Here is a 16,302-nt window from a genome sequence, read left to right on the forward strand (position 1 = left end):
GTACTTATGCAGGTGGTTATATGGTTTCCTTGATACGAGAGACTATTCACGTCTGTTTGAACACATGGAGTTAATGCAGGCTGTGGGAAGGATCATAGTGTTCCATGTTAGCCTGCCTAGACTCTTAGATCTTCAGGAGAGGCTCTTCCCTCAATCTTGATATCCTCATAGGGACTTCTCAGTGGCTGCTCCTAGGCTCTGAAACTCCCTTCCTAGGCAGGCTTGCCTGGCTGCTTCCTTACTGTCATTCAGCTCACAGATCAACGCTATTTATTATGACAGAATTAAATGGTCAGATTTGAAGATAGCAATTGAAACAAACATACCATATGTTCTGTTGACCCCATATATCGCAAAGGCAATAGAAATGTAGAGCAGGAGAAAAAGACAAGAATCTATAACATAATTTTTTATAACATAATTGTTTCTTGAACAGGCAACATTCTTGGTGTCATTCGAGACCATCAGAAACTGGTCTACACGTTTCGGTTGATGCGTAGAGCTGGTTACATCAATGAATTTGTTTCCATTTCAACAAATCTGACAGACAGATGTGTGTATATTTCCTCTGATGGAGGAAGGCTGTGCCGGTAAGCATTTTCGACATCCACTCTATCTACAACAGTATCTCTTATCCCCAGATGCAGTGTCATGTTTGTTCAGCTCATCAACAAGGACAGGGTCACACATACACACACTAAAGTTTTGACTGCCAAAATAATCAAAAAGCCAGTCATGTAAATTGCACCAGTCTTAATTGGCATCGGATGACCAGTTAGTTTTAACTAGTTTCTCAGTTTTGTTGTAGTATTTTTCTTTAATCTCTTTTCAGTTGTTCAGTTCTCCCTTTCAACATTCGAATGCGCTAATTAGCCTCTAAACTATTAGCTTGGACTTTTGGAGTGGAATGCCCAAGTATATTGTAGTTATTTACTGCACACTGCAAGAGCACCTTGTACAAATAGCAACAGCCCTTGACGTTTCAATTGTGCATGCCATTCTTTGTATCTGTGTTTCCGTGTGATGGTGGTAGTGGAAACCTTTCAGTGTTCCAATAGTGGTTTGAAAGCTTATACTGTAGTTTTGATTTATAATTTAGTGTGCTGTCAAACATTTTATACTTTTCTCTCCAAAATGGAACTGGTTTTTCGTAAGTGACTTTAACAGAACAATTAATATGTTACATTTGTTGCGTTCCAAACACGCTATTCACTAGCTATAAGCAATAGTGTGTGTTTTGGTGTGGATTTTTTGCATGATATAATAGACTTGATTTAATAAATCATTTTATATTTATAACTGTATTTTACGGAGAAGCATTTTGCAGCAGTAACATTCCAGAGAACTGTAAAGTTATTGTGTTTAACTAAAGTATTAATCTGAGTTTAAAAGTCATTTCACAATAATATCATTGGGAAAAAAGCAGAAGCTGTGTGATTTTGGGTTCCTAACAGGCTTACTGACATATTGACCCCTAACTTTCTTTTTCCAACGCCAGTCTTGATGGATAGCTTTTCCTTTTAGGTATGTGCTAGAAGCCAGCATGCAAACATAAAAGGTTTAGCTTATATTAGGTCAAGCCTCTGGCCCACCTAGCTCAGAACTACCTAAACTGACTGACAGCAGCTCTCCCATGTTTCTTAGAGGAACCTTTCCCAGCCTGACCTGGAAATGGCAGGGATTGAACTTTGGACATTTACATCCTAAGCACACGTGCCATTGTTCAGCTACTAGTCTTCCTTAAATGGCTTTAAGACAAGTGTGGAAATTGTGTACCTTTGGATTGATGAGCATTCCTGTGCGACCCTCAGCACTCCTAGTTTCCTCCAACATCACCCTACTTCAGCAAAACGGTAGCCTAAAAATGAAAAGTAGAGCCAAAGTGTCTGTGGGGAGTAGTTTTGCATTTAATTACTCCCCACCACCACATAGGCAAAAAAACAATACGAAGTACAGTAGAAATGACTGTAATGTCACTTCCAAAATGTTTGGGTGTAACCTGCATGGGGAGGAGACCCATAAATGGCCCTCAGCCCTTCCACACTCCTATTTTTTACAATAAGTTATTTCGCCTTTTAAAAAAAATGATGTTCCCTCTCCCATGCTGCCCCCAAAAGCACATTCATTTTGATTTTAACATATTTGTTGTTGTTAACTGCTATCCAGTCAGCTTTGACTTAGGATGACCTTATGAATGAGAGCTTTCCAAGTCATCCTGCTATCAACAGCCCCACTCAGGTCTTGCAAATTCAGGGCAGCCATGGCTTCCTTGGTCAGGTCTATCTACCTGTAATACAGTCTTCTTCTTTTCCTACTGCCTTCTACCTTACTAAGCATTATTTTCTAAAGAGTTATGTCTTCTCATGGTATGTACAAAATATGACAGTCTCCATTTAATGTGTACATTTTATTTAAACTTTAAAAATCCCAACAAGTAATTAAATATTTTAAATTGATTTACAGTTTTAAACATTACTAACAATGCACACAGTCCTCTCTAACATTTCCATATCATTATTGTACATTGCTGTCAATTATTTTCACTAAAATATTTTTAAAAGATATAAAATATTTTGCCATGACAACACATCCTTATCATAAATGCCCTAAAATGGCATCTCAAGTCTGTTTAGTAGTAGTGCTTGCCACTGAGTGTTTGGGTCATGCTTTTAGTTTATACATGTGCCATTGAAAAGTAACAGCCTAATAAACCAGACTGCTGGGTGGCAAGCTCACTGTGAAGTACATTAACATCTAGCCTCAATGTGGATGTGAAAGAGGAATCTTCTCATTGCCTTCTGTGTGTGAATTGGAAACTCTCCACTATACACTTGACTTTTCATATTTTCTTCAATAATGTTCTTCCCTTACTTAATTGTTAACTGCATCATTATTCTGACTATTAGCCTTTCTTGAAGGTATGCTGTATCCCAGCATCTTGGAATTTTTATTCCTTTCTGCCTCAGCACACGTTTAACTATAAAGTTCTGTCATATTCCTCAAGGTAGTAATCCCTGTTGTCAGTGTCATCTTTGTTTTCACCTCTTTGATGGCAAGTGTGAAACATGTTCATTATGTATTATTTAACCTTCTTCCTTTCTCCTAATCTAGACCCTACATTATTGTAAAGAAGCAAACACCTGCAGTTACTGAGAAGCATATGGAAGAACTTGCTCAAGGTTATAGGTAAGCAATTAGGCATTCTGTTATTCTGTAGGTATAGCTAGTCCAAAGATAGGTTGAACAGCATTTCATATTTGTGCTTATAATTAAAAATAAAATATAAAACATAAGATAAATAAAATCCTTCATACTGGAACAGAATGCAGGGACAGAGTGCCTGTTTTGCATGGAGAAAGTATTTGGTTCAGTCTCCATGTGTGAAATCCTGGAAAACCAGTTTCAATCAGGGCAGATGGTACTGAGCTAAGATGGACCAGTGGTGTGATTCTGTATAAATCAGTTTCCTGTGTGTTGTTACAATGGACCCTTGTTATACACTGGGGCTTGGTTCCAAGATCCCCCATGGATGCTCAAGTCCCATTAAATATAATGACATAACAAAATGGTGTCCCTTATAAAAAAGGAAAAATCAAGGTTTGATATTTGAAATTTATACTTTTTTTTGGAACCTTTTCAAACCATGGATGCTTGAATCCGTATATAAAAAATCCATGTATAAGAAGGGCTGACTGTGTATATCAGAGAACAAGATCAACTCATTTTTTTAAAACCCTTCTTTTATGCTAATATATGGGTTTGGTTATTTCTTTCCATGAGTGCTTTCTTCAGCCTTAATACAGAATTATAAATTGTTTTGAAATGCTACTATTCTACTTACAGGAATTTTGAAGACTTCTTACATGAAAGCCTTGTTGAATATCTGGATGTAAATGAGGAAAATGATTGTAATGTTGCACTGTATGAACATACAATTAATAAGTAAGTGTTCTGTGTTACTAGTTTATTACACCATTAGTATCAGAATATGAAGCAATGTCTTGTTTAGGAGTAGCTTACAAGACTGAGAAAACAGAATTGTAGAAAGAAATCCCTAGATCAAGGAAATCAACTAAAATTATTGTCACACAAAATGTAATAAATGTAATTTTAGAATAATTGTAGATGCATGCCTTTGAGTTGTCATTCCCTTCTTCACTGTCTAGCTTTGTAAGTTTCCCATTTTCCTTACTCACAAAAGCCCTAAAATAAATATTTATCCTACCAATAATTTGTAAACATGTGGCTTTTGAACTCTAACTAGTATTTTTTTTTCTTAACATTTCAAAGGGATACAACACATCTAGAGATCGAACCTTTCACTCTTCTTGGTGTATGTGCTGGCCTTATTCCTTACCCTCACCATAACCAGTCCCCGAGAAACACTTACCAGTGTGCTATGGGGAAGCAAGCTATGGGTAAGTCATCTGTGCCTCAAGTCATAGAGGTTTCAGTTTCATGTAAGCCATACAGTATTATGTTACTTTAAGGGTGCAATCATGTGATTCCTGGTTGTCATCCCAGAGACCATAAGATGTTCTCTTAGAATCATAGAGTTGGAAGAGACCACAGGGACCACCCAGTCCAAGCCCCTGCCAAGCAAGAACACTAATCAAAGCACCCCCAACAGATGGCCATCCAGCCTGTTTAAAAACCTCAAAATAAGGAGATTCCACCACCTTCTGAGGCAGCATATTCCACTGTTGAACCAATCTTGACCATCAGGAAGTTCCTCCTGAGATTTAGGTGGAATCTCTTTTCCTGTAGTTTGAATCCATTGCCCTTGTCCTAGTCTCTGGAGCCATGGAAAACAAGGCTCTTCCCTCTTCGATATGATATCCCTTCCAATATTTAAACATCACTATCATGTCCCCTCTTAACCTTCTTTTTCATCAGGCTAAACATTCCCAGCTCCCTAACCTGCTCCTCATAGGGGATGGCTTCCAGACATATCACCATTTTGGTCACTCTCCTGTGGAGATGTTTCAACTTGTCAACATCCCTTAGAAATTAGCAACCCCTCCCAGTTTGGTATCAATTGCAGGTTTAATCAGCATGCTCTCTATTCTTTCATGCAAGTAATTGATAAAAATGTTGAATTGCACTAGGCCCAGTACAGATCCTTGTGGCACTCCACTAGTCACCTCTCTCCAGGATGAAGAGAAGCCATTGGTGAGCACTCTTTGGGTTCGGCTAGTCAGCCAATTACAAATCCACCTAACAGTAGCATTGTCTAGGCCACATCTTACTACATTCTTTGCAAGAATATCATAGGGAACTTTGTCAAAAGCCTTACTGAAATCAAGATACACTACATCCATAGCATTCCCTTCATCTATCAATCCTATAACTATCAAAAAAAAGAGATCAGATTAGTCTGACATGACTTGTTTTTGAGAAACCCGTGTTGATTCTTAGTGCTGACAGCATTGTTTTCTAAGTAATTGCAAATCATCTGTTTAATGATCTGCTCTAGAATATTTCCAGGTATTGATATCAGGCTGATTGTGTGATAATTATTTGGGTCCTCTTTTTTTCCCCTTTTTGAAGATGGGGACAACATTTTCCCTCCTCTCCGGTCTGTAGGGATTTCTTCTGTTCTCTTGGAAGCTTCCTTTAAGTGATGATGGAAAGGTCTGCTGTCATGGCTCCTCAAGGACAAAAAGGATGTTACCACAAAAGGCTTTGGATCTATTGAAGACAAAGCCCTTCTGTTTCCTTGGCATGTCACTAGTTTGTATGGTAGATCTGGGGTAAGGAAAGATGGTAGCCCTTATCTTAAAGGGGGGGGGGGAATAAAAGTGAAACAAACTGCTTTCCTCCCCTTTGCACTCTGCCAAACCTACTCTGACAGCGTTTTGGATGAGGCAGTTCAACTGTTATGGTTTTTTCCTTTTATTCCCTTACCTGTTTGACAGCTCCATCATCCATGTTTCAGAATTACCTAGCCTGTTTTTCCATAATGGCATTTAAAATTCAATTTGGATTGTACAGTGGACTCCATTGTTGGACTGTTTTTATAGATGTTAAAATAGCATAATATATGATGGTTATTGTGGTGGGTTTTTGAGCATCTTTAGAGAATTAGAAATGAATGTTTTTGTGTCTTATGCTGCAAGGTTTTCTGTTCTCTTCTTTCTTTTTCTTGTTTACAGGAAGACAAATACTTTACACATAGATAGACAGAGGACATGGACAAGGGATTTTCTCTTAGCAGCTAATGTGTTCTATTTTTCAGTATTACTGACCAGTTCTATAACAATAAAAATTGGTTTGTAATGCTTGGAAATGTAGCTATAATGCTGTCTCCCATTCTACACATATCTAGAACCTAAGGGGTAACTAGTGATTTCTTAACAGAGTAGCAAATAATATTAAAGGCACAATCATAAATGTGCTAAGTAAGAAGGAATTCCAATCTATGTAAGTCATATTGCAAGTTAACATGCCTAAGGGCACTATCCCAGCTTGGATATACATGCGCTGTAACTTTATGTTATTGATAGTGCATAGATATGTTAAATCTTTGCCAACCAGTATATATTCATTAACATTCATATCAACTAATCATTCATAAAACAATATTACAATTGTTTTGCTAACAGCAAAAGTACCCATAATAGATAGTTTACAAAGGTGCATGCTGTATACTTTATAAACTATTACATGAATGAATTGTGACTTTCTCTAGAAGATGTTTGAATAATAATTTCTCCCCTTTAAATTGGCATGGGAGCTCCAGGTCTGCAAATGTCCAACTCTCAGACACCTGTAGTCTGCCCTGTGGATGTGATTTTGTTCCTTCCTTATTGAAGTAAACAGGGTAGTCCCTGTGTGCCTTGTTCTCATGACCCCTGTGTGGCATATTTTTGGGAAAGACATTACAAAATACGTATCCCGCTTCGATCCATTGGGAGAGGCGGGAAGATAGAAATAAAAATTATTATTGTTGTTGTTGTTATTATTATTATTATTATTATTATTTACATTTCAAATTCTTTAAGAAGTGACATTGTCACTTTCTGGGTTTGTAAAGTTTTATTACTCATCATCCCTCTCCACAATAATTAATTCATAGCTGCTTCCCACTTATCCCCACACCAATTCTGGGCATAGTCCCCTACTAATTTCTCTGGAGCAGTTGTACCCATTACCAGAAACTTGTGTCTTTATGGTGTCTCATTTATTTTGATAAAGTGGGTTCAAGCAAATGAGCTGTGTTTTAAAACAGTAACTATGAATTTTAAAAAAGGGGGGGTAAGAATCCTTAACATTCTCTGATTAAATTCTAAAGCTGAACAATATTACTTCTATTCCACATTTATTTTTCCCTGACAGAAATCTTAAGACTTTCAGTGTACAAGTCAATAGTCTATAAGAGGTATTTGGAAAATGAATATATGTATGTGTGCGTGCGTATTAATAGCACTTTCTTTATCAGGTCCCCCCCCCCCCAGACTCTATTTTAGGACTATTAGCCTCAGAAGGTTTGGTTAGTTACCACACACAGTTAAGCAGGATCAGTATGTACAGAAAGCCAATTCAGTATCTGTAGAGTTCTTTTGTAGTTTTCTGTGTGAAGGTCTTTTTTCCTCGTTTTGTTTTCAGTGTCATTTGCAATTCATTGTCTGTGTTTTCTGAGGTTGGTGTATTCAGCTGCTTTGACCCTGGGTCTTGCACATTTAGCTCCTTGGATACAATCCTCTGACGTTACTGCTGACGCTGGGAACACAAAAGCTGCTGAATATCTTTAGTAATAATTTTTTTAAAGACTTTGTTTCTTTACGCTTGTGCAGAGCATCTGACTGAAGAAAGACCAGAGAGATAAAAGTCCATTTCTAAAGTTGGCATTTTAGAGAGTTTGTTTGTTTCATTTTATACTTACTGTGTGTGTCCCAAACATTTGCTAAAGACAATTATGTAGAGGTTCTGCAATCACAGTTGTAGGAAAGTTCTCTCTCTTACCATCCTGGATTCGCTACTGATTGGCTTCAGTAATATTTGTGTAAATTAAATTTTGTGGCAAATGTTATGAATTGGCTGCTTTTAATCTGTATGATGAATCATCGTATCACATATATTTGGTCTAGAAAAAAAGACAGAATTCCCTACCGTCGTTTTTGTTCACCCCCTGCTGCCACTAACTGTTTTGTATTGTCCTGAGGTAGATACATGTTCAAGATCATTTAGTCATTTCCTGGGCTGTCAAGAGCTTGGGATTATAGAGATAGCATTTTAGCTCCCTGCTGGGATAGAAGGACACATTACTCATTATTGTCTGTTTCTGATAATTTAAATGCCCACACTACTTCAGAAACGCCATACTTGGGCTTAGCAAGAAGTAGGGTAAGAGAAATGGGTCATTCCTGTAATACACAAGTGTTCTTAGTTAATTAGGGTGTCAAAGTGATCTTTTGGAAAGTGTGCAATGGGCATATGTAAGAGAGGGGAAATCATTTCAGGAAACAAGGTAAGATAGGACAACAGATTCTTAAGTGCTTACAAGATCACTTTAATATTTTTATGTCACTGATATCCTACTTTTCCTTCACCCAGAGTAAAAATTTATTGGAAATTCCAAGTACTCTCCCCTTCCCTCACTTGTTGTTATTCTGTGCCTTCACATTGTTTCCAACTGAAGGCAATCCTATCATGGGGCAAGATTTCTTGGCAAGATTAGTTCAGAAGGGGGTTACCATCTCCTTCTTCCGAGGCTGAGTGGGACTTCCATGGTTAAGCAGGGATTCAAATCCTGGTCTCCCCATGCAAACCAATCACTCATGCTACACTCTGTTGTATGAGCAGTTTGACCCATTAGGATCCTGATCCTAAAGTTTCTGTGGTGTGGCAGGAGTGTACTTTCCTACTCGTGTCCTTCAAAAGGGATATTTATTCATTTACATTTACATATCTGGATTGTAGCCATTCTTGCTTGCCCCTTAATAATTAAATTGAGGTAACTATGGTATTTACAACTAGTACACTACAAGGTGACTTCTAGGTAGTGCTTATAGAAAAGAATTTGCTGTGGTGGTCTCAGCCTAGCTGTAGCATAAAAAAAGCTGGTGGATTCATGGGTAAATGTTATGGAAAATGGACAGTTTGTACTCATGCCATGAAATGTTGTCCAATCATTTTTCATTTTTTCAAAAGAAATTCAAGACTTTTATGTAACAGAAAAGTAGGAAGATATTATAGATCATTTTTTTAAACTGGAAAACATGCAAGGTTAGCTGTGTTGGCCATTTAGTAAATTCCAACAAAAATCCACCAAGCAGTGATACCTTTATTGGCCAACTGAAATGCGCAATATACTTACTGCAAGCTTTCAAAGCCGTCCCGGCTTCTTCATCTGATGAAGAACATTTTGCCTGATGAAGAAGCCAGTAGAGCTTCGAAAACTTGCAACAAGTGCAGTCGTCCCTTCCCTTACACAGGGGATCCATTCCGGAGCCCCCGCATAAGGGAAAAAAGTTAATGTGGCTCATGTCCGTGGTGGCATGTGACGCGTGCCATTGCCTTGTCCGGTGTGCGACGCTGCTCCTTCCAGCACACCTTTCAGCATATGCTGGAAGCCACGTAAGGCACACCTGCGTATGACGTGGGCACACTGTATATTGTGCATTTTGTTTGGCCCATAAAGGTATCACTCTTTGGTGGGTTTTTGTTTGCATTTTTTAATTGGTAAGCCTGAAAAGAGCATTCAGGCAAGTATGAAAAACTGGGTCCTGAGTTTTTCTTACATGGAAACAGTGTCTGAGAACTATATGCAGCCAGAATACTCAGTGATTTTTCGAACAACATTTCCATGCCACCTGTAAACTGTCACTGTAAATAGCAGTATTCTTCTTTGTCATCTCTGTGATTCACCCACATGGGCCATTCTGGGTCTGTGTAAAGATCCATGGGAACTTCTAGAGCTTGCTGTATGCTGTGCCTTCCTATCTTTACCTTAGTTCTTTTCCATGCACCACAGCAACAGCATCAATAGAAGTAATACCAAGCATCAACCCCAGTATTTTGTTGAGCATTGTGTCTTCTTACTTGCAGGTACCATTGGATACAATCAAAGGAATAGGATAGATACACTTATGTATCTGTTAGCCTATCCACAAAGACCAATGGTTAAGACAAAAACCATAGAACTCATAGACTTTGAGAAATTGCCAGCTGGACAGAATGCCACTGTTGCAGTGATGAGTTATAGTGGTTATGATATTGAAGATGCTCTTGTCCTAAATAAAGCTTCTTTAGACAGAGGTAAGAAGAAATTGACTACATTTTGCCTTTGTCCATGAAGAGATGGCTGTGTTCTTGGTTCAACCCTGTGCATACATTTCATTAAACCAAAGTGAAGGAAAGTTAACCCATGTTCATATCTGAATTGACAAGCCATGATTTTCTTGTTTGGAAACCATAGTTTGGAATCATGGTTTGATGTACTATTTAAATTGTCAAACTAATTAAGACTGGCAAACTGTAGTTCAGCCTGTTGCCCTATCGTGGTCTGCTATAATGTCTGAATTGTTCACTATCAATTCTGTTATAACTTTTACCAATGATTTAATGAAGAAAATGTAAACTGAGAGAAACCTAACAAACAATGAAAAATATTTTTAGTTAATAGTTAATGTGATGAATATGGAATTGCTACAAAAATACTTCTTAGAGGGAGTTTAAGTCTAAAGCTTTAGACTTTAAAACGTGATTTAGCCAATGAGTTTTTAAGGGCCAGAACAGACCAGAATAAAAAGCCAGCTTCCAGAAAGCTTGGGGGCATGGCGTACGCACAACACATGCCCCCAAGATGCCCAGAAGCCAACTTCATAACGCCTGGCTGCCGACATGTAGGCTGGCTTCTGGGTGTTCTGGTGGCATGGCATTTAGATGCCGCATGCCACCAGAGTGCCCTAAAGCCAGCTTCTGGTTGTGGCGGGGCTGCAAAGCCGTCTTTTTCCAGTGCAAAAAGGAGTGCCTGTTTGCCGCTTCTTTTTTCGGGCAGCAAAGCGGATTGGAGCTGTGGCATGTGGTTGCTGCGGCCCCAATCCAGCTTTGTCGGTCTATTTTGTCCCTCAGTTTCATTTGTTTCACTGGGAATATTTTTTGTATATGTGTTATCTTTTCCTGTTGGGATTTTAGCTAGATCATGCCTTAAATGTTTTTTCCATTACAGTGAAATCTAATGATATTTAATGTTTCAGTAGAAAAAAAAAGGCGTACAGTATGTTGAACGTTTTTATGAATTTGATAACTGGAAAAAATATTGGCCTAAGTCCAATTGTTAGTCACAATTAAAATAGATCTGTTGAATCAATGGTATTTAGATAAGTGTTGATTTACCAAGATCCCATTCATGCAGACGGTCTACTCTGACTGGGACTAACAATTGAAGCTATTGTGTTACAGCAAGTAAAATGGACAAAAAACTCCCTAATATTAAACCGGTTAACAAATCTATGTGGCTAATCATTAATTTGATTCTTTTAAAAATCAGTGGTGTTTATAGGTACAGTTACAATGCAACATATTCTTTAGGTGAATTAGTATCAAACTAAAATAATGTATTAAATGCTTCTGGGTGAAGACATATACTGTGCCAATGAAAAACTTTTACTTGTATTCATTTTAGTCAGGCTTGTCTGGATGAGAATGCTTTTAGTATTGTGCTGTCTATCATTTTTTAAATGCCATTTCCACTACAAAATATATAATATTGTAACATGCCTGAGTTTTATTCTGTGTGGCCAAAAAAACTTTTGTTCTAGCTTGTACTGATATACGCTAACACGCTTTCCCCATACTTAACACCCCATCTGCTAGTTGCCAGGCAACAATACTAGTATTCCTAGACATTTATCTTTGGCATTAATGTCTGCACACTTAATTTATTCTTTTTTTTCTTAAACAATAGTAGACATGATTTAAAGCAGAATGTTTTCCTTATGGTAGACAAGAAACATTAGGGGAAAATCAAAGACTGCCCATATAGCTGAACGATACACCATGCAAAACAGAAAACTATGTTTCAGTTTGTAATCTAAAGTACGTTAAACATCATTATCCTTGTTTTACAAATATGAATTAGCTCCAGCAATATCTTGAGCCAGTTGTGGTTAATGAAAAAAACCAAATGTATTTATATGTTTACCTTTAAGTCTGATTTATTAAAAGCAGATTCTTCTCTAAGATTTATAGAAAAGTGGTACAGGAGGCTGTCATAGAAGAAAAGAGTTAATCTCTTGAGTTCCTGGTATTTTTTTTTAATTCCAAAGATAATTCCAAAATTAACAGCTAAATCAGTCCTGTTAAAATATAACTTAAAATTTTTGGTGCTATTCTTCCAGAAATGTAAAGCATAATCTGATTTCATACTTCTATAATAATTGCTTGGAGCCTACAATTATCCTATGGGAAGTTGAACTTACAATTTTAGCAAGAGAAGGAATGTAATATAGATTTGTACAGTTTGTTTCAGTAGTATACTTAAAACGTAATATTGATGTAGCTGTCTGGCCATTATCTTGGATAACCATGGCAGTACTTTTGATTGACAACTTTGCTTTCTCAAAGGTTTTGGAAGGTGTCTTGTGTACAAGAATGCTAAGTGTACTCTGAAACGTTACACCAACCAGACATTTGACAAAGTGATGGGGCCTATGCTGGATGCAGCTACACACAAGCCAATCTGGCGGCATGAAATTTTAGATGCTGATGGCATTTGCTCTCCAGGTATGGATCATGTATATTTTAAGAAATATATTTAACTGTTTCTTTCATGTCAGCATGCAATGTATATCATAAGTTATTGTCCTGTGGCATTCAGTCAAAATAACAGAGGTAAGGTGAAATGCTCACTATAGCACAATGTACCAGTAGCAGTGGTGAATGTAAGAAAGTATTTGCAGATAAAAAAATTAAAATTATTTTAAAAAAATAAAGAAAGATAAACTAAACAAAGTGGTGTTGGTCCAGTCATGCTGTGTTGTAAATAGAAGTGTTCCTTTTGTTGAGAAAAGGGGTTCTCATTGGTTGAAATAGGAGGTGAAAGTTTCACAGATTTTCTCCCTGATGCCCCCTGTGCACATCCAAAAGCTGCTTTGGGGAGGTTGAGGCTCTCTGGAGCGTCTAATACCCCCAGCCATACTGCTCTGGAAGGTTAGCAGCAGCACTGGGAGCTTTGAGAAGGGGAAAGAATAGTGAAAATTGGCATTTTTTCACAGAAGCATCCCATGGGCAGAACCCATTTCCACTCAAATATGGGCCATTTCATGTATTTATGTCTGTCCCTGACAATATTATGTTTATGCATGTATGATTGTGCACACCGTTTTAAAGTACGGTATTTCATTACATTACATTAAATGTGCACTTTTACCATTAAGGTCTTGCAAACTGAAGTGCTACTGAAAAGTGTTTGAGTGCAGAAACAAAGGCCCATCAGCGCTTCATCTGTATAGCACAGAGATCTAAGGTTGTATACATGATCATCATCACAACATGTCTAAGCCCCTCCATGTTTCTTCTGCTCTAGGTAACTGACTAATGGTACAGATTTGACGGTCTGCTTTACTTTTAATATTTCTATCCCATTTCTAAACTTCTATTTCCAAATTAGTGTTTGAAAAAAACAGAATGACTTGAAAATATCCAACAATGAAAAATGACAGAAGAGCATTAAAATCTTATCAAACAGCAATTCAGAATCAATTGAGTGTCTGGATGAATACAAAGGTCTTAGCTGATGCCTAAAACATATCAGGCTAGGTGCAAATTCCTGCAGAGAACATTCCACAGTCAGTCATCCATGAAAGAGTCCTTATTAATAATTTTAGCAATCCAGTCAGAAGGCCTTTCCAACATTTGAAAAGTTTTACAAATGCTTCATACTGCTGACCAGTGTTACATGAAATATGAAATCAGTCTTCTTCCCATGTATTTACAGGTGAAAAAGTAGAAAACAAACAGGTGCTTGTGAATAAATCAATGCCAACTGTGACACAGACCCCTCTGGAAGGGAGCAGCGTACCCCAGCAACCACAATATAAAGATGTTCCTGTAACGTATGTCCTGCCATCATACTTTATTTTAAAAACTCTAGAGGATGCAGTTCTCCCCAAGCCCTGTTTTGTGCTACACCAGTCTCCCTCAATCTCCCCTCTGAAATAAAATTTAAATAACCCTATTCTCCCCCAAGAAAAAGTGCTGCTATCATTTGCCAAAAAAATTTAGTAGCAAACTATGGCATCTGCAACAATCAAGCCTCATTTTATACCCACTCTTTTCACCAAACAAATCCATATTTCATTACACTGTTTTCCAACCTAAAAGTGCTACTGCTCTCACTGCCTGGAAAACAGAAAGGTAAAAAACAGCATGACAGATCCCTCTTCCTCCCTCCCTCCCTCCCCCTCTTCTTCCCTTACTTCGCCTTCTTGCCCACTTTGTACCTAACACTGTTAGTGTTAGTTGCCTACCATTGCAGCTAACACTGAGATCTGCTATGGAAGCTGGCATATTTTTTGGTACTAGTCAGACTGATGGCTGGACAGGGCAGAGAAGGATGAGCTTGTTAGTGACCTCTGCCATGCTACCTTTTTCCACACCTAGCAGTGATGACAGGTAGGCAGATGGAGGAAAAGAGGAAGGCAGGTGAAGAACTTTACCTTGCAACCATCTTCCCCTTCTGTCTTTCAGGGAATGAGGGAAGCATCAAACAATTTCTCCTATGAAAACAGCATAATTAAATGAGTGTTTTTTTGTTTTTTTGAGGAAAATGGGATGGAGCAAAACTATTGCATGGAAACATGAAATTAGCTCTCTTAACCATACTATGTCTGGTGTAGGCCAGACAGCAAAATTCAGCAGGTCTGGGAGCCAGATTTGATCCTTAGAAACTTCTGCAAGGTGCTCACTTGCTGGGAAAAAAAGCTCACTCGTGTTTTTAAAAAATGTTTTTTAAAAGCACCATTTGATAAAGCAAGACCTTCTGCCTTGTTTTAGAGGCTTTCAGAAGCACAATTCTTGCTTTAAGAAACAGACTACCACTGCATCTCCAAATTGGCTGGCAGTGGTTAAGGGAGGAGTCCTGGGTGAATCAGGAGCTGGGGGGCCCATATATGGCAACATGTTACCCACACTTGGTGCAAAGTAACTGTGTGTGTGTGTGTGTGTGTGTTTGTGTGTTTAAAATAGCCTTTCCTGTATCTGAAGGAAAAACAAAATCATAAGCCCAAGAAGGTATATGCCTCTTCTCAGGAGCTCCTCTCAGGGTAAGGTCTAACCTGTCTGATTTTCATTCAAAATAAAAGTATCAGGCTTAAAAACACTCTTTTAAAGATGAAGGTTAATCTCATATGCAGTTTCGTTCTCTCTTAAATCAAGTGCAGCAAAAAGACATACTTGGTGCATTTCTGAAAGGCTCAATGCTATGAAAAAAGTCATGAAAACTTAACAGTATGTGCATAACTTCTCCAGGTATGACAGGACTGTTTAGGTGCAATTAACTTTTTCTTAACGTAGCAGAAAAGCACCCATATAACATAAAAGATCTGTGTTACAACTCAAGTCTCATTCTTTTAATATTCTTTGTTATTTTCAAGCTCATTAGTGATACAGTTGCCCCCTTAGTCATTCATTCCCATTCTTGTTCTTAAAATTTACTTTCTATTTAAAAATCCAATGTTTAGCAATATGTTTCAATATAAAAAAGTCGTAATTTGCCTCTTAAACAGAAATCATGCAAGCTGGTGTCCTCTGCAGACAACTTACCATAACTAATGTACTTGTATTAACTGAATATATATTTTTCTCTCTTTAATTAGTTACAAAGGTGCAACTGATTCATATATTGAAAAAGTCATGATATCTTCAAATGCAGAGGATGCATTTTTGATAAAAATATTGCTAAGACAAACTAGACGTCCAGAAATTGGAGACAAATTTAGCAGTCGTCATGGGCAAAAAGGTATACCTTATAAAATTGTTAGGTTTTAAATATTTAAGCATTATTGAAACATTTTCACAGATATTCCTGGAATAGTGCAAGACGCACTTTACTGTACTGTAATTAATGTACATGTATATTTATATAAACTTCTTCTGTGTATAGAGGTGACAATCTGACTCTTCAGTCACATACTCATAATTCTTAAAAATGTATCAGTGAATGCCATCTGAACTTCTATCTACAGCAACAAATCCTAATGATGTGAGCAATGACTGCTGCAATTATAGAATTTTAAAGCTCAACAAAAGAAGATACTAAATACAGTACTAGGTACTAAGATTGGAAATTGTTTGTTT

General features: G+C 37.6%; 1 protein-coding gene across 2 annotated transcripts in view; it reads left to right on the forward strand.

Moving 5' to 3' along the window:
- The window catches only part of POLR3B (RNA polymerase III subunit B), an 80,842-nt gene that overhangs the window by 40,526 nt on the left and 24,014 nt on the right, over positions 1–16,302 (forward strand). For both annotated transcript variants that reach the window (XM_042467611.1, XM_042467612.1), the window contains 8 exons: positions 437–590; positions 3,112–3,186; positions 3,844–3,942; positions 4,291–4,418; positions 10,051–10,260; positions 12,571–12,729; positions 13,943–14,060; positions 15,822–15,964. In XM_042467611.1, coding sequence (XP_042323545.1) covers positions 437–590; positions 3,112–3,186; positions 3,844–3,942; positions 4,291–4,418; positions 10,051–10,260; positions 12,571–12,729; positions 13,943–14,060; positions 15,822–15,964 — 1,086 coding nt within the window. The remainder of the gene's footprint in view (positions 1–436; positions 591–3,111; positions 3,187–3,843; positions 3,943–4,290; positions 4,419–10,050; positions 10,261–12,570; positions 12,730–13,942; positions 14,061–15,821; positions 15,965–16,302) is intronic.

Source organism: Sceloporus undulatus, chromosome 5, assembly GCF_019175285.1.
Source record: "Sceloporus undulatus isolate JIND9_A2432 ecotype Alabama chromosome 5, SceUnd_v1.1, whole genome shotgun sequence".
Lineage (NCBI taxonomy): Eukaryota > Metazoa > Chordata > Lepidosauria > Squamata > Phrynosomatidae > Sceloporus > Sceloporus undulatus.